Source organism: Lissotriton vulgaris, unplaced genomic scaffold (assembly GCF_964263255.1).
Source record: "Lissotriton vulgaris unplaced genomic scaffold, aLisVul1.2 SCAFFOLD_643, whole genome shotgun sequence".
Lineage (NCBI taxonomy): Eukaryota > Metazoa > Chordata > Amphibia > Caudata > Salamandridae > Lissotriton > Lissotriton vulgaris.
In genome coordinates this window covers 676,358-697,878 of record NW_028254988.1, presented here as the reverse complement: position 1 = coordinate 697,878, position 21,521 = coordinate 676,358, and the positions used below count along the sequence as shown (strand labels likewise).

Sequence of the window (21,521 nt, the reverse complement as noted above, 5' to 3'; positions counted from 1 at the left end):
AAATCTTGGAACAGGAACAAACTTTATCAGTGTTTCTGATCCGCACTCCATCACGGTAAGCCTCATATTGTGCCTATGTGTCGCTCTACAGCAACCATTGACTGTCAATGGCACTTTGTCCATTTTGGTGCTATGTCTAACTTTAAAAATATATCTCTGGTCCTCTAATTGAATTTTTGTCATTTTTTAAATTAAATTTTACTCTCATTTTTCTAATTTGGTTTGGGATTTTTATTGTTTTGTATTTTACCTTTATTTCTGTTTTGGTACTGCATCATTGCTTTACACATTGCCCTGAGTTCAGCCTATCAGCTCTGTGCTGTAGATATGGGGGCATGGCAGGGATGGGGGTGAGCTCAGGACAATTTAGTGACTTTGAGGGTTCACCGTTACAAGGGTTATTATTATTACTTGAGTTGGGTAGTAGCCAACCCTAAATCACAATCCAATTTCTTACAAATGGTATATGCATGTAATGGAGAGTTTGAATGGCGAAGAGTCGTTGTCATCAAATGTCTTTCAAAAGGAACGTTTTATATACCTAAAAGGCATAGGTGAATAAAGTTACTCTTTTCAATATTGTATTTAAAATTGACAGAGTTAAAATAAATGGACCTAACTGGAATAAGAAATATGTATTTTGCTCTCCATTTGATAAACAGTGTAAAAGCGCCAATCGTATACTCCTGTGTATGCTGATGTAACTTTGGCTGTCCAGTGCAGACTGCAAGTCTGATGCAGCACCTGTTGCATACAGCTGACTTCACACATTACCTGTGCCAGAACATTACCTCCAGCTCTTGCAAAACTGGATTGTGCTTACTGTATGGGGAGGCACGAGACAAACCGTTACAGGGTTTTGTTGATCATTTTCTCAGATAAGTGATTAGGTGGCATGACGCGCAGGCATTTTGGGCTACGGAAACTTATTGCATTGGGCACAATTTGACAATATATGAAATCATTTTAGAGAGCTTGCTTGCTCTGTAAAATGACACAGTCATGAACCAAAAGTACTTCTGGGACTTTTATGTTCCATCTACAAGAAAATGGGTGTCCTGTTCTGAGAGTATTATACCGGACTAAAGTAGATAATATAATCCACTTGATCTAGCGACATTTGTCTACATTTTTCCTACCAGAGGCGCACAATTAAGTCCATAAATTGCGCTTACAAAAGGATGATGACTTGGCGCAGGTTCCTAAATGTGTGTAAAAATAGACTACAATAACAGTTTACTTTGTTAAGTCCGATTCATTTTATGAATGTCAAAACAGTTTGGCATCACAGTAGTTTGATCAAAATATATCCTGTAGATTGATTTAATTTCTAGGTTCATCAACATTTAACTTGGGCTAAATTGGGTAAAAATAGATGTGTTCATGGAGTGGAGATACAAGCCAAAAAATCAAGTGTATTAAGGCAGTAAAGTGAGAGTATTAGGAAGTACATCCTAGAATGTGAATCCTTTTATCATCACAGCTGTGCTTAGTGTTCTGTGATCTAACATCTCCTTTTGCCATCACCCACTTTCACATGCCCTATGTTCACTAGTGTAAAGCATTGATTTATCCCGTCATGGTGAGCTTGTCGTCTAGGATGATCACCAGATTTCTTGCATGGTCGGTGGGTGTTAGTCCTAGCTCTGACAGTCACAAGGCGGAGTCCCATGGTGAGGTCTTGTACCCGAAGACCAGTACTTATGTTTTGTCTGAATTGAGCTTCAAGCAGTTGGTTCTCATTCAGTCTGGTACAACGGTCATGCAGTGGTGAAGTTTGTTTCGGTGGCGGTTGTCTTCTCCGTCAGTGAGAGGATGTTTGGTGTGGTTGGCATATGAGATGATGGTGATGCCTTAGGATCGGATGATGTTGGCTAGTGGAGTTATATAGATGCTGAACAGGGTGGTGTTATGTTTCATAGAGGTACCCCAATATAGGCTCAGATAGTAACCTGAACCTTTCACCTATATTTCCCCTGCCATTACACTACATACCTGTTCTTGGTACTGACCTTTTACCTAGTTATGGTACTGCTTAAATGACGTGGTGTTTTCTCTGAAAACGAGCCTCATTCATTATGCATGAGGATTCTTGGAACCTCTACAGGACTACCATCTCCTGCATAACAACTATGTATAAGGGTCATTCCTTCTGTCATACTAGTCCGACATGACACAGCAAGGTAGATCCCCTGAGGGTACCACTTTGGGACTATACACACTGACGCAGGACGCTGAGGTTCCTGCATGCAGACACTCCAGCTCGCAGTGGTCTGACATCCCTCGCGGGTGTCTATCTTGAGACCAAGACGGGATCCCACAGCCTCTCACTTCAGGTAATGGGGTTGCCTTCGGCCTGGGGGATTCTTGGCTCTACACCTACATACATGCTAGGTACACTTAGGTACATCTAATTAGGGTTGCATTGCAAGAGTACGCATTGTTATTGACATGTATTTATATACCTGCCTGTATTCATTGTTTTAAAACTATGGAAGGAATCTACCATCCTTTTACTCTGTTGGTGCTTTTAATCATGTATATCTGTGTCTGTCTTATGGTTTGGTTGTCTCAGCACACCTATTTTACACTAGAATGACGCTGGTTCAATAAATGCTTATTGAAAATGTCCCCACCGTTTTATTCTGTGTACCTCTCTGGGATTAACTGAGCGAAAAGTACTGAACTGTTTTCACAATTCCTGAAGGGACAGGGTTGTCATATTCGATAGTTGCCAAGAACTGAGTTTACAGTGGCACTCTGAGCTAGCTCAGGTATACAGGCGAACATACCCGGTGGGGGGGTCTGGAATAAGTCTGGACACCAATCCCACAGTGTATGTGGTCTAAACGTGCACATCTTATATAGGTTTATAGAAACTACACTACAGTGGGGCTGAGGGACAATCCCTGGGAGACTAAACAGATCAAGTTCTTGGTCTCCCATGTGAATGGTGATACAATGATCGTTTGGGTTTTACCCATGAGGAAATAGCAGATCTAGTTGAGTGTGGCTCATTGGGTGCCTATGCCGTGCAGACTTCGGAAGAGAGTGTTGTGTGAAACAGTCTCAAAGGCCGTGGACTGTTTCTCCTTAGTCCAGGATGGCCCTGATTTCAGTGGCCGCGATGGGTACTCCTTCGGTGCTGTGGTTCTGAATCCAGACTAGTTGTTGGGCGTAAGCTTGAGGTGGGTTGAGAGTTGCTTATTGATGGCCTTATCAATCACTTTGGCTGGGTAGTGCAGCAGGGAGATTGGGAGGAAGTTGCACAGTTGGTCGGGTCTGCTGATGCTTTTTTTGAGGAAGACGTTGACTTCTGCCTGTTTCCAGTTATGCGGGAATGTGGAAGACGTGATGAAGATGTTGATGTGGATGAGGGCAATGCTGATTGGTGACAATCCCAAGTTGGGACAATCCCTGGGGTCTTGAAGAACTTCCACCCAATATCTCTGTTACCCGCACCAGCAAAAATACTTGAGTCACATCTTAACCATCATTTAAGCGCCTTCTTGGATGACTCTAGCCCGCTGGACTCCTCTCAACACGGCTTTCGAAGATCTCACAGTACTGAATCCGCCCTTACGGTGGTCATCAATAACATCCGCTCGAAGGTCGACATGGGCCAGACCACCCTTCTGGTCCTGCTCGAGCTTACGTCAGCCTTCAACACTCTCTCCCTCTGTCTTTGTCGCACGTCTCAGGGAGATTGGAGTTGGAGGCTCAGCCTTAAGCCTCTTTCCTTAATCAAGGAGAACACAGGGTGAAGCTGGGCGAATTCCTCTCCCCCTCTAAACCTGTGCAGTGTGGGGTCCCCCAGGGATCGTCCCTAAGCCCCACACTTTTTAACATCTATGTGGCCCCACTTGCCAGGTTAGTAAGATCTTTTGGGTTAGAGGTGCTGTCATACGCTGACGACACCCAAATCATGGTCTCCCTCTCTCAATCGGTGAGTATCTCCGCTCTTAACTTCAGGAACTGCATGGATGCAGTCTCACAATGGATGATTCAGAACTCCCTGAAGTTAAACGGAGAGAAGACAGAGGTTCTGATCTTCGGGGGTAACCAGGACATCTGGTCGAGTGACTGGTGGCCTCCGTCCCTCGGGGTGTGTCCCCTTCCCTCTCAATCTGCCAGGAAGCTGGGTGTGCTGATAGATACCACGCTCTCCTTCGACCGTCAGGTCAGTAGGACTGTTTCCACCTGCTGTGGTATCATCAGGATCTTGAGAAAGATCGCACACTATCTCTCTCCTGAAGCCCGGAAGCAGGTCACCGTGGCACTCGTCTCCTCAAGACTAGATTACTGTAATGCGCTTTGCTCAGGCATCAATAAGAATCTTATTCAGCACTTACAGATAGTGCAAAATGCGGCGGCCAGGTTGGTTCTTAATCTTCCTAGACTCTCTTCAGCCTCCTTGGCCAGGAAGAACCGGAATTGGTTGCCCATCCAGTCTAGGATCTCATTTAAGATCCTTTGTCTTGCCCATGGGGCCCTGTATGGCTCAGGCTCAGAGGGCATTAGGTCCCTCTTACACCCTTACTCCCCCAGTAGAGCCCTCCGCTCTTCTAATAAAAATCTTCTGTCAGTCCTTCGGTTTCTCAAAGTAAGGTGGGGAGGGAGAGCCTTCTCCTCCCTGGTTCCTAGGCTGCGGAACACTCTTCCCCCTGAATTGGCAGGTCAATCTTCTATCATGCTTTTTCCTAAAGCATTAAAAACGTGGCTCTTTGTAGAGGCCTATCCGTAGTCTTGCATGAGAAGAATTACAAGCTGTACGATCTTTAGGCGCCTTGATGCCCTTGGGCTAAGTCGCGCGTTACAAGACCCCACCCACCCACCCACCCACCCACTCACTCACTCATTCATTCATTCATTCATTCAGGGAAGTGGTGGGAGCATGGATCTGTTGGGGCCCAAGTGGATGGTCTGAATGACTGTTGCTATGTTATCTCTGGTGATGGGTGTCCATTTGGCCAGGTGGCCATCTTGGCTGATGATGTATAGGTAGGCTAAGAGGTTGTTAGGGTCCGATTGGTGGGCGCAGTTGCTGTAGATGTTTGCAATTTGGCCGTGGGAGAAGTTTGATAGGCCACTGCAGAGTTCTTGGGAGGGCGTGATGTTGTTGACGGAGGTTGAGGGTGTGGTGAAGTCCTTGAAGACTGAGATCTCCTTGCAGTTGGAGATGTTTTTGATGCGATCAGCTGGTGCTCTTTTCTTGATGTCACTTGGTTGAACGCAGCATTGTAGGTGGTTCTATTGGTGGTTTAATGGCAGCCTCTCCGTTTCCATTCTAGCTGTTTATAGTGTTGTTTTGTCTCTCAAAAGTCCTGTGTACCTAGGTAAGTGTTAGACCTGGCACCTTGGCGTGAGTTTTCCTTCTACTTTTTGCTGAGGTGCCTCAGATGTTTTGCTGGTGTTAGCTGCTCAGGGCACTGTGCCACTGCCAATCAGCGCCACAGTGCAAGTGCTCCCGATGTAAAGTGTATACATGTAATTGATTTCCATTATTGGCTTATTGGATTTACTATCAGTCCCCAGTAAAGTGCACCCGGAGTGCCAGGGCTCGTAAATACCAATACGGCTAGTGGGCCTGCAGCGCGGGTTGCGCCACCCACAGAATCCGCCTTGTAAAATGTGTCTAAGGTCTGCCAATGCAGAACCTGCGTGCAGTCTGGTACTGTCATGCTGGCTGGGCAAGTGTACACACTTGCCAGCCTCTAACCCTTCCCTTTACTTCATATGAGTCACCCCTATGGTAGGCCCACGGGCAGGGTGCATTGTAAGCATAAGGTAGGACAAGCCCTGATGTGTGTGGCATGTCCTAATAGGGAATTACAGCCATTCTCGTTTTTCACTATTGCAAGGCTACCTGTTCTCGTAGTCCAGAATGGGCTGCTGGAATTTTTACACTCTATTATCCCAGTAGACTTAGGGAACATGGGAGGAAGTCAAGTTTAGTATGCCTGAACTCAGAATAATAACATACTTCTTTTAGTAAAGTTTATTTTAATATCCTGTGTTTGCAAATGCTACTTTTAGAAAGTTAGCATTTGCTTGCCTAACCATATCAGCCCACCTCTGCTCTTATGTGTATCTGCTGTCTGGTTTCTATGAGTGACAGGGCTGGGGAAGACAGGTGGTGAATAGAAAGATGACACCAGGATGGGTGGGGGAGTGCCCCATGACACTGAATAGGTCTGTGCTCTGCCACCTCAATGCCGGCTCCACCCCCTGGGGAGCAGCTGATGACTCTGCCCTACACCTTGTAAGAAGAGAAGGGAAGACCATCAACAGAGTAATCCTGGACTGCACTTGCCATCACAATGCTGGCTCCACCTCCTGCGGAGCGTCTGCGGGGCCTGCCCTGCTCACTGAAAGGAAAAAAACAGACTTTGCAAAACAAAATGCTCAAGAGCTGAGATGGACTATGTAAAGGCCCCCCTGGCCTGAACAAACAAAATAAACTGGGTATAAAAAGAGGAGCGCCGCTCCTAACTAATCAGATCCTGTTTTGACCACGAAGAACCTCTGCCCGACTAGAAGGACCAGGAGAAGCTGAAGGAGGAAAGACTGTCTCTGATCCGAGAGACTGGCCTGCAGTTGGTGTCTTGCTGAGAAAGGAGAGGAAAAGACCAGAAAGGACTTTGAAGACTTGTGCCTGAAACGATCTCCAAGGGCTTGATCTCGAGCTTGCCCCCTGAACTGGGCCCCAGGACCATTGGGCTCATTCTATCTTCGCTCATTGACTGCTGACTCTTGGAGAGTTCCCCTCTGCCGGAGCTGTGCCTACAATTTTGCTTTGCCCCTTCCCGAGCCGTCAACGACTCGTGCTTAGCCGCCCTTGCCTACTGAGAGCCCCGCTCAACCCAAGTCACTCACTCTACGCTGTCCAGGGCCGCCTGCATCTCGTTAACCTCGCTCCGAGAGCGCTGGGCTACACCGAGCCTCGGACGGCACGTACTGTGAAGTCGTATGCCGCTGCCCCGCTCCGTAGCCTTGACCTTCGCCGAGCCGCACGCTCAAAGTCCTCTCGGTACCCCGAGTACTGAGCCCTCTGCCGCGCCTGCCCCGCTTGATCAAGTCAGCCCCGTCGACCCGAAGATACACCTGCATCCATCAGCGTACGGAAGAAGTACGCCTCGTTGGCCTGACGGACGCCTCGCCCAGTGAGCTGCACACCGCTCTCACTTGGTCTCACCTGAACGCCGCAAACAATCACTACAAAAAAGGTACTGTGACACGCCAACTCCATCGAGAGTTCGCATCGGATCTAGGGTCCGCAACGTTTGGTTTCCCTGCCAGTATACACGTAGAACCGGGTCGCATCACCTAGAAACCAAACACTAAAGGACTTTTGCATTAACCAATCTAAGTGGCCTCATTGTAACAACGTTATATGGTCTTGTGAATAAGCCAGCATAAGAAATCTATTTTTATATAAAGCCTACGTATTTTTGATACAAAACTTACGACTGGTGTCCATTTGTGGTGGGTCTATGATTTTACTATATGTGGTCATAAATGCTTAACTCAACTATCGGCCTGAGGACTAGCCTTCTCTGCTCGCGCCACACTACCTAGAGGGTGAGCAAGGGTTGTTTTTAAGGAGTAGTTCTCTTACCCTGACAGAAGAGAGGGTCCCTGTTCGTCACAAGTGCATACCTGTGCCAACCAGAGACCCCCGATTCTAACAGTAAGATATTTTAACTATCGTATTACAATACAGAACCAGACAAAAACACTTGGATTTCCAAGTTCTGGCCGTAGTGCTTGTGGACTGGTATACTAGAAGCAACATTAGAAAAAATATGTGGAGCATATTTCCCTCAAATTTCTGAACTAATGGACTCATTTTATACAGAACATATTCGATCCAATAAGTCAAGGTTGGTGGTATTTTGGCCCTATATAATTTTATCAAATATTTGAAATGCATTTTACCAACTGATTTATAAAATATGTTTAAAGCTCTTTTGTGTGCAATGGATTATGAACCAATGTGTTCCATAACTTTGCAACTAAATTGTGCAAAAACTCTCCTTTAATAAGGATAAACTTTTTCACAAGCCATGACGTTTTCTCTCAATTTCCAAATAAATGCTAATTTCTTTCTTTATTTTGGAGAAAATTAGTACTTAATTCATTTTCAGATAGGGTTTCTGAGACTACTCATGGAGCACATTTAAATTATTTTGTAAGACTAGGAGTCAGATCTAATCAAATTAAATAAACTACGTAGAAGAGAAAGTTGTAGCTTCAATTTCCTAACTTAGGAAAAGCATTATTAATAGCACAAAAAAAGTTTGACAAATCACTTAAATGCAAAGAAATAAAGCTATGGGGCTATTTAAACCATTTTCACTAACGAGTGGCTCTGAGAGCTGCCTATTTCCTCCTAACATCTTGCACCAAGTTGATGAATATAGATCAACTAGTAATCTTAGTAATGTAGCACCCAAGCCCTTCCAGGATAGTTTTTCCCAGAGGACGGGTTGGTCAACTCAATCAAAAGCTGTGGCTAAACCATTAAACGTGGCATAAATTAGCTGTTTTTTAAACATCGCATATTGATCTAAAATGGCTTGGAGAACCGCTATATTGAGTGTTTTTTTTTCTAAAACCAGATTGTTTGTGCATCAGAAGATTTTTCTTTTCAGCTCAACGTGAACGATATTTGTGAATGCTTTAAGTAAAAATCTTCCCCACTGCATTCAGGAAACCGATCTGTCTGTAATTTTGGACTGTTTTTAGCCCTTTTGTGTAACTGGATAAATATATTTCCAGTCCATGGTGCAAGGGTGATACTAATAACAATATGCATTTTCTGCACTCCATGCTTTTCACTTGTGTCACTCCATATCCTCAGAAATTACGACTCAGCCACCTTTAGAAAGCTTATCCCTCTATTATCTCAGCAGTGCCAGTGATTCCCTATTTTTATTATCTCTCACTATTCCCAAGCATTTGTGATGCTCTAAATTATGTGCTCCTCTATCATTCCTGTTCTGTACTCTACTTTCCAATCTTTGTCAGCAATTATTCAACTTACTCCACTACATCTCTCCAGTTCCTGAAAATGATGCTATTCAACTCGCCTCAGCAGTTCCTGTGCTTCATGATTCTTTACTCTGTATGCCTCCAGCTGTGCCTCTTTCAGATGTTACTGCTTTCCATACCTCTGGCTGCTGTGCCACCTCACCACAGAACTGTAAGATATTTCAATGAACATCTATCAGGCAGCTAGGCCCTGTCAGACCTTAGGGGGAGGGCAATACAATGTTTCAGTAGGACTACATAAATCATTACAGCACGCCTGTACGTGTGTTAAAATAAATCATCTAGTTCTAGTGCTTCTGTAGTCCTCTACACACCATCTTTCGTACTATCTTCTCCTCTCAATATTCCAAACAAGAACCAGATACTTCATCAGGTTCTGTGTCCTTAAAAGCTTTCTTACCCCTGAAATATTTCCACTGCCAGTGACCTCAACGTGATCACCTTGTACAAACAGTTGACTTGACCATCCAAGGTGGTTACTTAGGTTAAGAGATGTGTAAGTCATGACTTGCTGAGCATAGGTGAACTGTAGACATAACCTTGCAGCTCACTAGTCAACACTGGTGAAATAAAGGTAAAGCAGGGCTGAGGACACCCAGCCCAAAATAGACAACTGCCTTGTGTCTTCCAATCTCACAAGGTATAGCAGGCAAACAGCAGCCAGTGAAAGTCAGGTAAGTGCCTTGACCCTTCTAGTGATCCAAGCAGAAGCAGGGCAGCAAACAGAGTGTCCAAGACTGGCTACTTGTAAAGAAGAGGTAATCCAGGAAGCCGAGGTCATTAGTTGTAAGTTGATCTTTATTTTGGTTTAGGATATAAATTGGAGAACCCCACCAGGAGCGGTATGACATCTGCTCAGCCCGAACTTCAACTGACATTCAACACACCATTCGAACATTCATGCAATCAACATTCATACACATGCGCACAGGCTGAGCAGCACTCTACATCTTCTCCCTTGTTAACAAAGAAAAGATGACTCTTCACAATATAATTATAAGATGTTACTATACAAAGTATTAAGCAAATATAAAAATATAATTAAGAACATCTATATATTCAATAGATTTAAAATCAAGTGAAGAGGTGGAGTGAAATCCATGAACAGTAAAATACAGTAAAACCATTTTCATAACACGCAAAAGGAAGTTGAAACAACACAACCCTTCTTCCCCCTTTTATGGAGACAATGGGAGAGCAAATTGGAAGTACGCAGAAGGAAGAGATACAAAGAAAAGAAGAAAAATTAAAGCAAGCGGTGCAAAGATCACTTGAAGAGAAATAAATGAGAACAAGAGTGAAAAAAAATAACGGAGCAAAGAAGGCGCAAAGACACAGCAGAGAAAAAGATAACACAGCAAGAACCACCAAAACACACTGATTGGCCAGACCAGAGCGAAGGAAGCTTGAATGTTGAAAAAGAAAAATAAGTGCAGAAAGAGAAAACAAGACTTAGTAGAGTGGTTAAAATGTAAAGTGAAACATACACAAAAATGTGGAAGAAACACAAGCATAAGTAAAACATGAAGAGAAAAGCATCAAGTCTCCACACGCCTTTAAATAAGACCCATATATATAGCTAAAGAAAGCTTAGTGTGGAAAATGACGCACGTAAAAAGGAACTTGACCCTTTTTTTTAAAAAGAGACCCACACGTCTTATAAAAAGACCCAAATAAATATAGCTAAACAGCTTAGTGTGGACAATAGTACTGAAGAATGCATTAGCATTTTTAAAGAGACCACACGTCTTAAAGTAAGACCAATATACATATAGCTTAAAAGCTTAGTGTGGTTTACAGTGTACAGAAGAAGGAACCACACGTCTTTAAAATAAGACCCATATAAATAACTTAAAAAGTTGGTGTGGTGGAATGCATTCGCATTCTTCCTTTCAAAACATTAGAATTTTTTTAAAATATATATATATTCTTCCTCAAAAGAGACTGCATTTGCACCATAGCTCTCTTTTTTTAAACAGTAGAGTGTATTAGCCTACTTTAAGACATTAAAAATATTTGATGAAGCATGAAACTAAGTATGACTGTAAAATCATTTCATTTTTAGACATGCCCGTATACAAATCATGTAACGCTTATACTAAAATACACATTCTGAAATCAAAAATAAATTCAAATAATTAAATACTTAGGATTAATGTAACTATAAAGATAAAGCAACTGTAGAAATATAGCAGAGAAAGGTGATATCATCTGCGTAAAATAAAACTTCTGCTAAAAGAAACAGAGATAACACTTTACAGAGCTTTCAACGGAGCTGAGTTTCATGTAAGTAGCAGTAAAATTCAGTTGTAGAAAATCTGCATTATCAATTCATTATTTGCGTGAAACGATGGAAACTAGCCAGTAGGTGGCACTGTTAGGCAGCAATGATGTAAGTTCCCACAGAAAACGGCATAAGGGAAGTCCGTGTATGATGTCAGCCAGAGAAACAGTACCTGCAGATAGTAAAAATAAAACGTTCCAAGGTCCCTGAAACGAGTCGATGAATCGGAAGAAGCCACAATTATGAGTGAGTGAAAGCCGACTTCACTAAACTTTGCAAAAAACAAAAATAAAGCGATTGGCAGGAAACGTAGTTTGCAGGGAATTACCATTGGAAAACACATATTAAAAATGGCGGTACATCTTTTACGTTGAACCGGGTGGCTCATGGCTGTACGATGCTCCTCAAAACACTGAATAGCTGTAGTGACGCTGTAAAACGTCACAGTGGGAAGCCAAGTAAGAAAGGTAGATGGATGAAGGTGCCTCGCGCTGGATTTGAAGCTTCAAAGCTATAACGGTAAGAGCGCGAGCAAGGTCATATGCTCTTAACTTTTAACATTTTAGTAAAGTATAATTAAGAAAATTCTCACGTTAAACACTTGACACACTGCTGTTGAAGGAAAATGAAAAAACTCCCTTCCGCCTGCCGCTGAAATAAACTTAACACTCTTTTCTTCACGAAGAGGAGCAGTTCAGAAGAAATCAGAAAAGCAACACTTGTACTCCGGTTGAGGGTAACAGGTTCACCTTTCTTTCCCCGAACTGGTTAAGTATAATCTGCTCTTCAACCGGAATTCGTCATCATGCCGGTCAGGTAGTGAAAGGCTTGTTGCACCAGAGCAGTCACAAGGTGGCAGGACGGTAATCACAGACAGCAGTCAAAAACAAACAGATGGAAAAACTAAGCAGCGACTGAATATGAGGCAGGAAGATGAGCATTACGAGAAAGGCGCTTTAAAATTGCGGGTGATCGGACTCGTAGGAATTTGCATGCAGAGAAACCACTTGTACGCCCTTTAAAGTTTGACTTTGCCGATTTCGAAAAATCCTCCTCACTTGATAAATTCTTTTGTTGAAAAAGGGAGCGCTGCTTAAATTATGTCCCTTTTAAAAGTTGTATAATGTTAAATTTAAATAAATAACTGGCACTTACTTCTGGGGCGACCGGTGAGGTCACTAGTGGGGTTCTCGGTGCCAGTACGCATGAAATGCTTTGTTGAAGGTTTCCTTTTCAGTTTGGATCCTTTTCTTAAGGTTTCACTTTTCGTTCCGTTTCCTTTTTTTTTTAATGTCTTTTAAATTTGCACGGAGATCCGTTTCTGAAGCGTCGCCAAATGTAAAGAAGAGGTAATCCAGGAAGCCGAGGTCATTAGTTGTAAGTTGATCTTTATTTTGGTTTAGGATATAAATTGGAGAACCCCACCAGGAGCGGTATGACATCTGCTCAGCCCGAACTTCAACTGACATTCAACACACCATTCGAACATTCATGCAATCAACATTCATACACACGCGCACAGGCTGAGCAGCACTCTACACTACTGCCTTGTCTCTTCCAATCATCCAAGGTGAAGTTGGGTAACCAACCGCTGTTGCATGTCAGGGAACTACTTGGCCATTCCTGTGGTCCAAGAAGAAGAACAGCAAACAGTCAGTCCAGGACAGTCAAGTGCCTTGTCCAATCTAGTCCCCTAAGATGAAGTAGGGAAACCAACAACGGGTCCAAGACAGGCGTATGCCTGGTCTCTTCCTAGCCTCCAAGGTGAAGCAGGGCAAACAACTGACTGTTCAAAACAGGCAACTGCCTTATTTATTCCTATCATCCAAGGTGAAACAAGACAACCGAAAGCTGGTCCAAGTCTGGACTAGCTAAAGCAGTTTCGTATTCTCTAAATAGTAGCATGGCGACAAACAGCCAGTCCAAGACAGGCAACAGTCTTGACTCTTCCTATCCTCCAAGATGAGACAGGGAAAAAACAGCCAGTCGGAGACCTGGAACTGCTTTGTCTCTTCCTGTCCTCCAATGTGAAGCAGAACAATGAACCCCAGACACAATCCAAGGAATTGCCTGGACTCTCTGTATCCTTCAGGGTGAAACAGGGCAGCCCGTCCAAGAAAGGCAACTGCCTCCACTTTTCCTATCGTCTGATTCCCTCATGGGTTGGCGGTGTAGAGTGCACCAGCAGCTGCCTGCCTGCAAACGAAGCCCACAGAAAGACCTGTTTTAGCATGGAAACTAACACCTGTGTCCTGAAATGTTCCTTCAGTCCATCAATTAAATGCTCCTCTGGTTTTTTAAGTGATTGACATCACTCTGAGGAGCTCTTTCTGTAAACTCTACCCCGTTCTTCGGCCACCTCCGAGGTCTGCAGCATGGGCCTGAATGCGAGGCTGCCCAACAACGCCCTCCCTGTACCGCCGAGGGTAGCCACCAGTGGAAGTACCACCGGCCATCCAAGCGCCCTAGGCATGTTACTGAACTGTGCTGGGTCAGCCATGCAGGCCGGGGCTCTGCTCCCCCAGAGGAGGAGGCCCCACGGCCGGCAGCGGTCACGGTCATTCACGCCGGTCTGGCCGTGACTTCGGCCCGCTCTTCACCTGCTCGAAAGGTATAAACTGCGCCAAGTGGGCCTCGGGCATTCTCGTTTCCCGCGTGCTCCATCCGCCTGGCCGCCGCCGCGAGGCCAACTGCCACTCCGGCGCCGGAGCCCGCCGTCTCCAGCGGCCACGTGCGGTCGCGCCGCTGACAGCGCGCGCCCCGGCCCAACTGACAGCTCGGGCCTCGCGACGGCGGCCACCCGCCGCCTCGTGCCCTGTCAACCGTCGCCCGCGCGCCAACCAACCCCCGGCTCCGAAGGGTGCAGAGGCAGCAGCCTAGCAAGACGTCACCTGTTCCTCGCGCCCCGCTCTCCCGCCCCTCTCACGCCGCACGTCCCTCAGCCTGATTGGCCGGCGCCTGCGCGTTACGAGCCTGCCGGGGCCGCGCCTCCTCCGTCCCCGGGCACGTGCCGCCTCCCATTGGCCGGCGCCTGCGCGTGACGCTAGGGCCCGGGCCACGCCCCCTCCGCCCCGTCGGTTGCTCGGTCAGTCGCTCTGCAGCCGCCGCCGGGAGAGGACGAGGCTGGCAGCGGCTCCGGAGCGAGGTCACCGCGCGCGCGGCCTTGGGATTTGGGACTTGATTTTTCCGTTTTTTGTGGCTTTTTTTTTCGGGAACCCTGGATTGTGTTTTTTCCCGTGTGGATTTGACGTTTTGTGGGGGTGACGATGGGCGATAAGAAGAGCCCCACCAGGTAGGGCCGCCCGGGCCCGGAGGGCGGGAGGGGGAGGGGCTGAGGAGCGAGGGAGGCGGGGGCAGGCAGGGCAGAGCGGGCCGTGCCAGCCCCTGTGCGGCGGGCGCCTGGCGCAGCGAGCGCTGGGCCCCAAGGCTGGCATGTAGGGCCGCCATCCAGGGGGTGCAGGGCACCCCCCGCGCCCCTAGAGCCGGCCACTGCCCACCCGGCCGACTGACAGGCTCATCCTCCACGGACAGACACCCCCGGAGCCCCCAAGAGGGTCTTTAACACCGTATACACCGCCCCCCCCCCACCTCAGTGAAGATCTGCCGCTGAGCTCAGGCCATGGAGCACCCCGGCCCCCACGCACAGTCCACTGAATGTGGCCCCGGCCCGAAGACACGGCGGCATCCATCAACCCCCCCCCCCCCCCCCCCCAACCCAGACAGACGCCCCCCAAGAATGCTCCTGCAGCAAACCTCTCATACCTACGCTCATAAGCAGGAGTGCAGACCCCCCCCCCCCCACTCCAGGAGGACGGCAGACAAGGGACCCCCCAAAGGAATGCAGACCAGCACTCCTCTCCAGGAGGACTGCAGACAAGGGACCCCCCAAAGGAATGCAGACCAGCACCCCCCTCCAGGAGGACTGCAGACAAGGGACCCCCCAAAGGAATGCAGACCAGCACCCCCCTCCAGGAGGACTGCAGACAAGGGACCCCCCAAAGGAATGCAGACCAGCACTCCTCTCCAGGAGGACTGCAGACAAGGGACCCCCCAAAGGAATGCAGACCAGCACCCCCCTCCAGGAGGACTGCAGACAAGGGACCCCCCAAAGGAATGAGGCCAGCACTCCTCTCCAGGAGGACTGCAGACAAGGGACCCCCCAAAGGAATGCAGACCTGCCCCCCCCCCAGAGCCCCACCCCCGGAGCACCCCGCCTGCCCGGCCCCACTGAAACCAGCTGGGGCTGTACCTCAGAGAGCCCTGGCCCTCCAGACAGCTCCCCACAGGGGGCACACAGGCTCAAGGCGCTGTCAGGCGCCCCGGCCCGTGCCCCCACAGTCTCCCCCAACCCAAGGACCATCCTCCAGCGGACAAACCCAAGGCAGACCTCTACAGTATCCGTGGCCCCACACTGCCCCCAGCCAGGGCAGGAGCACAGGCACATCGTGTCCAAGATACCCCTGCTTCCCAGGCAGACTCTACAGTGTCCGTGCCCCCACACTGCCCCCAGCCAGGGCAAGAGCACAGGCACATCCGGGTCCAAGATACCCCTGCATCCCAGGCAGACTCTACAGTATCCGTGCCCCCACACTGCCCCCAGCCAGGGCAGGAGCACAGGCACATCCGGGTCCAAGATATCCCTGCTTCCCAGGCAGACTCTACAGTGTCCGTGCCCCCACACTGCCCCCAGCCAGGGCAAGAGCGCAGGCACATCCGGGTTCAAGATACCCCTGCTTCCCAGGCAGACTCTACTGTATCCGTGCCCCCACACTGCCCCCAGCCAGGGCAAGAGCGCAGGCACATCCGGGTCAAGGAGACTCCTGCTTCCCATGTAAACCCAAGGCAGACCTCTACAGTATCCGTGCCCCCTCACTGCCCCCAGCCAGGACAGGAGCACAGGTCATCCGGGTCCAAGATACCCCTGCTTCCCAGGCAGACTCTACAGTATCCGTGCCCCCACACTGCCCCAGGCAGGGAAGAAGCACAGGCCCATCAGGGTCAAGGAGACTCCTGCTTCCCAGACAAACCCAAGGCATTCCCCCAGACGGCCTGAGACTTCCTCAGTAACTCGCCCCCTGCGCACCAGACAGTCCCAGGTCTACAGCAGCCACTCTGCCCCAGTACTGCCTGCCCCAGACAGCCCCCCTAAAGCAGTCTTCGACTGATCTGGATACTAGTTGACTTCACTGGCTTCTTGCTCCACCTCTTCGACATACCCTGAAGACGTTCACCAAACGGCTGCCTACCAGTGTTTCACCCACTTGGGTATCCAGGAGCTCCCCAAATATTTCACCCCCCATACACCCCTTTACCTCTCAGCAGTCGGACACCTGCTAGTACTTGCAGTCCTCATCTTACCCCCCCCCCCTCCTCAGACAGAGCTTCGGCCCCATTACTAAGTAGTCAATCAGTTCCCAGATTCCTCTACCTCGATACCTTCTTCACACCAGACAGCTTATGATTCAAATAACTCATTCAATTCTATGTCCCACCATTTCAGCCTAACCTCCCACCAGATAGCTGCCAGGCAGCCCCACGCCAATGAAGGTGCCCTCTGCACTCACATGCTTACTCTGTCCAAACCCACTTTTATGGCAAGGTAACAGGCTAAGACACCCTCGCAAGCAATCATTTCGCAGCTCCCACCAACCAAGTGACCCCTTGTGTCATCTGCTGACTGAGTAGCCCCCTAGCCTCCAACTAATTTACCACGTGTTCCTCTCCCATGCTTCAAACCCAACAGGATTTGGCGGCCTCTATCCCATTGGGCAACCGCATGGAAGTAATCAGTGACTTTTGGACCCGTTCAGTCACCACACAGCCTCTCTCCTTACCTTATGTTCCCCCCTCCAGGAAGCCATCTGAAACCCCTGGTACTGCAGGTAGCCGCAAGTTGACCCTAGGCCCTCCAGGAGATTCAAGGCACACCAGCAAGCCACTAAGTAACCTCTCGCCCACCAGGTAGCCACAGGATGGGCCCATTCCTGCCAGGTGGGCCCTCTGATCCTTGTTATCTGGTGACCCCAGATAACCAGGATCAGAGGCAGGTGGATGTGCCTCTGCCAGGCACCTCCACCTACTAACCCACTGTGTAGTGCAGAGTTGCCGCCTGCAAGCCCTCTGTATGGTGAGGGAGCCCCCCACCACCTGCTGACCCTCTGCACAGTGGTGGACTTGCCCCATTTCCTGCTGACCCTCTACACGGGGTGCCCCACCTGCTTACCCCTCTACACAGTGGGTGACTCCACCCCCCACCTGCTGACCCCTCTACACAGTGGGGGACTTCCACCGCCTACAGACCCTCTGCATGGTGGGGGACTCCACCCCCCACCTGCTGACCCCTCTACACAGTGGGGGACTCCACCCCCCACCTGCTGACCCCTCTACACAGTGGGGGACTCCCCCACCCACCTGCTGACCCTCTGCACAGTGGGGGACTTCCACCGCCTATAGACCCTCTGCATGGTGGGGGACACCCCTCCAACCGCCTGCACGCCCTCTGCATTGGTGTCGGACTTCCACCCTCCACGGTCTACAGACTCTGTGCATGGTGTCGGACTTCCACCCACCCCACCGCCTGCAGACCCTCTGCATGGTGGGGGACACCCCTCCAACCGCCTGCAGGCCCTCTGCATTGGTGTCGGACTTCCACCCTCCACGGTCTACAGACCCTGTGCATGGTGTCGGACTTCCACCCACCCCACCGCCTGCAGACCCTCTGCTTGGTAGGTGACCCGCCCACCCCACCGCCTGCAGACCCTCTGCATGGTGGGTGACATGCCCCCCCCAACGCCTGCAGACCCTCTGCATGGTGGGGGACCCACCACCTGCAGACCCTGCATGGTGAGGGAACCTCCCCCACCCCCTGCAGGCCCTGCATGGTGAGGGGACCCTCCCCCCACCCCCTGCAGACCCTGCATGGTGGGGGACCCTCCCCCCACCCCCTGCAGACCCTGCATGGTGGGGGACCCTCCCCCCACCCCCTGCAGACCCTGCATGGTGGGGGACCCACCCACACCACCTGCTGACCCTCTGCATGGTGTGGGACCACCCGCCCTGTTGACACTGCCTGGAGGGGGACCGCCTGCTGACTGCGGGGCAGCTCCCACCTACTAATCCTCTGTGTAGTGCAGACTCCACCCTCTGCTTGACACTGCTTAGGACGACTCCCAATCCGTCTTCTGACCCACTGTATGGTGGGGGGTTCCCTTACTGCCTGCTGACCACCCCACACCTGCTGACACACACAACCCAACATTGAGAACAGCTTCTGGCCCATATATCAGAGAAATGATATGGGGAAAGGGAGGTCTCCCACCCTCTGAGGTGTGTGGCTGGTGGTTAGATAAAGGTTGTTTGGCATTGTTTGCGAAGTGTGTGCTGCCTCCTGTTTTAAAAGCTCCTTTCCTCTCCTGCAAGGAGCGGCATTTTGGTCTAGAAGTCCAAGCCATAGAGGCCAAATCCTGGCCCTAGTAGCACGTGTGCTGTGCTCTGTTTGCATTTAACTAGCGCTTAATACGCCGGTGTGGATGGAGTATGAAGCAAAAAGACACGTGTAATATGCTCCACCCCTCGAAGGGCTTGGCCTCTGTGGAAGTGGAGTTCTCCCATGAATTGTGACTCGTAGTTTTTTTTTTAGCTGGATGTAAGGGTGGGAGTTGTGAAAGTGTGCCCTTTGCAGGCCGAACTTCTGTGATTTTTTTTGTGGCTTTGCCCATACCTGGAGTGGAATTAAGAGTGAGACCTTAAGTTAGACTGAGTTCCAGCTCATCTTTAGCACTAGTTCACCCGATATCTGTACTTTCGTTGTGGGTGAGAGGATTGTAGGTCAGTGTGAGTCTGTCATTATTTGGATTTACTTCCTTTTTGAATTCCATAGGTTCAGGTAAAAAATATGTAATTTCACCTGCTTCTCTGTTTTTGTCTCATTGTTCCTCAAAGACCCAAGAGACAAGCAAAGCCAGCGGTGGACGAGGGCTTCTGGGACTGCAGTGTGTGTACCTATAGGAACAGCGCCGAAGCCTTCAAATGCAGCATCTGTGATGTACGGAAGGGGACCTCCACCAGGTACAAAGGCCGCTGCCTCTCTCCCCTTCCTTTGTCTTCCCTGACTCTGAAATCGCCACATCTGCCCCTCACAATCGCCTTCCTCCTCAGGTCCTGGGCACAGATACTTTGACTTCCAAGTAAAACCTCTCCCTCCTTGAATAGGGCATCTCCAGATTGACTTAAATCTGGACTCTTTACCTTCTTATAGAGTACACTTCTTCCCTGTGGAACAGAGCAACCTTTGCAGGTGGAAGACTTGTAATATACCTAATTTTCAGGTGGAGCACCTATTACGTGCACTAAGGTTCCGCACCAAATAGCACCCTCATCCCCACTGAAATCCCCACACAGGGACCCTCCTTCACCCCTAGTGGTTCTTACTCCCATAGCCTCAGGAACAGTGTAGATCAGCCATGCAGAAGCAGATTTCCAACAAAGAAACGAAGTACCTTCTTGGCTTCCGCCAATGGTGCCTTTGCCCCTCTTCTTACCTTTCACAGCCTTGGAAAGGGCTGCCAAGAGGCATTCTACCACCTTCTTCCTTTTAGGAACCCTAACTCCGTCCATGCACCTCAAGCTGTTGTCTCCCTTTGGTGCTCCACTCCCCAATTTGACTTTACTCATTACTTGTTTTTTCTGTTTGTGTGTGGTTTTTTCCTTCCCTCATGGGTTTTTGAAACCACAGAGTGAGAAAGGAAATCACTGTCTTCTTTTTAAATTATTTTTCTTAAAAGATCTTTTTATTTGCATACAAAACCAAAAAGAATCATAGTGACATTTTGGAACAAGCATGATGATAAAAGTATACAGGAACACAGTGGTAAAGTCTCAATCAATCTCTGGAACCCCAATATCTCCCTCCACTATCCGTCTTATTAATGTAAATACGAGAAGAATGTTCTAGAAATTGAATTGTGTTTGTTACTTTAAAGTGTTTGTTATTTTAAGGTTGTGGCCAATCTCATGGATTGACTTCTGATGCCTGTCTTTTTTCGACGCTGCTTGTTGCTTTGGGGAGGAACTGGAAGAAGAATGCTCATGGACTGTTTAAATTAGCCAGTGTTGCATTTGGAGGTTGGCTGTCATTGTGGCAGTTGACTTCTGTGTTCCTGACGCAGTGGTCAGTGCTGTCTGACGAGGCTCCCCAGGGGGGTCCCAGGTTGCCTTCCAGGGGGGTCCCAGGTTGCCTTCCAGGGGGGTCCCAGGTTGCCTCCCAGGAGGGTCCCAGGCTGCTTCCCAGGGGGGTCCCAGGCTGCTTCCCAGGGGGGTCCCAGGCTGCTTCCCAGGGGGGGTCCCAGGCTCCTCCCCCCTTTGGGGTTGTCTCCCCCAGGCTCCTCCTCCCCTTGGGGGTCGCCCCCAGGCTCCTCCTACTGTGCAGACCCTGGATCTGTTGCTTTGGGCTTCTTGTAAAGTGAATTTTGAGCTGTGCTGGTTTCTTTGTAGCAGTCCTTTTTTGGAAAGCTCATCCTATGACAAGTTGTGGAGGAAGAGCCCTTTGCTGCTGGACTGAGGGCGCCCCAAACATGTAGTCATCTGTTCACCATGGCTGTTGGTAACACATAGGCCTGCCCTTGAGTAAAATTGTGATTGAATAGTGTGACTCTTCAGCGTGTATGAAACATTGTCATGTGGTTCTTCGGTTTACTAGTTCTCTTGACGGGTATTAACTTGTGAGGGAGCTGCAAGAAACCAAGGTCTAGAAGTGGCGGCCCAGATAAAGTCTCTGTGTGATTGGTGATGTTTCAACGTTGTTTACCAGTTGTTGATTTTTTTTAACACTGTTTACGAGTCTCATGTGATGTTATTGCAATTTACTACTGACATGGTTTATCTGTTGTAATGTTCTCTGCAGTCCAAATGTTTTATGTTTTCGTTTAACTTGTTTGTCCACAGTCATGTTTAATTAGAGTAATAGGTTCCTCCATCATTGGGTAGCTGGAGAAGCTGATGAGGGATAGGTAAAGGGTCTCCTGAGGGGTACCAACAGAGGATAATTTCTTTTCACATACCTAGCTGCTCCTCAACTGGAACCTCTTTGCAAGTTCCACCACTGAGAATTTGTGTAGAAGCGTCTTTGCTCCCAGAGTGGTCTTTACCGACTAGCACTGCAGCGTGGTGTTAAGCAGCATGCTTT

The 21,521-nt window shown here is 48.7% G+C and overlaps 1 protein-coding gene across 1 annotated transcript in view; it reads left to right on the top strand.

Annotated features, from left to right (window-relative positions):
- Nucleotides 1-14,411: 14,411 nt before the first annotated feature.
- LOC147659359 (RING1 and YY1-binding protein-like) overlaps nt 14,412-21,521 on the top strand; it is a 338,398-nt gene continuing 331,288 nt past the window's right edge. The window contains exons 1-2 of the mRNA XM_086951802.1: nt 14,412-14,630; nt 19,280-19,405. Coding sequence (XP_086807928.1) covers nt 14,605-14,630; nt 19,280-19,405 — 152 coding nt within the window. The 5' untranslated portion in view covers nt 14,412-14,604. The remainder of the gene's footprint in view (nt 14,631-19,279; nt 19,406-21,521) is intronic.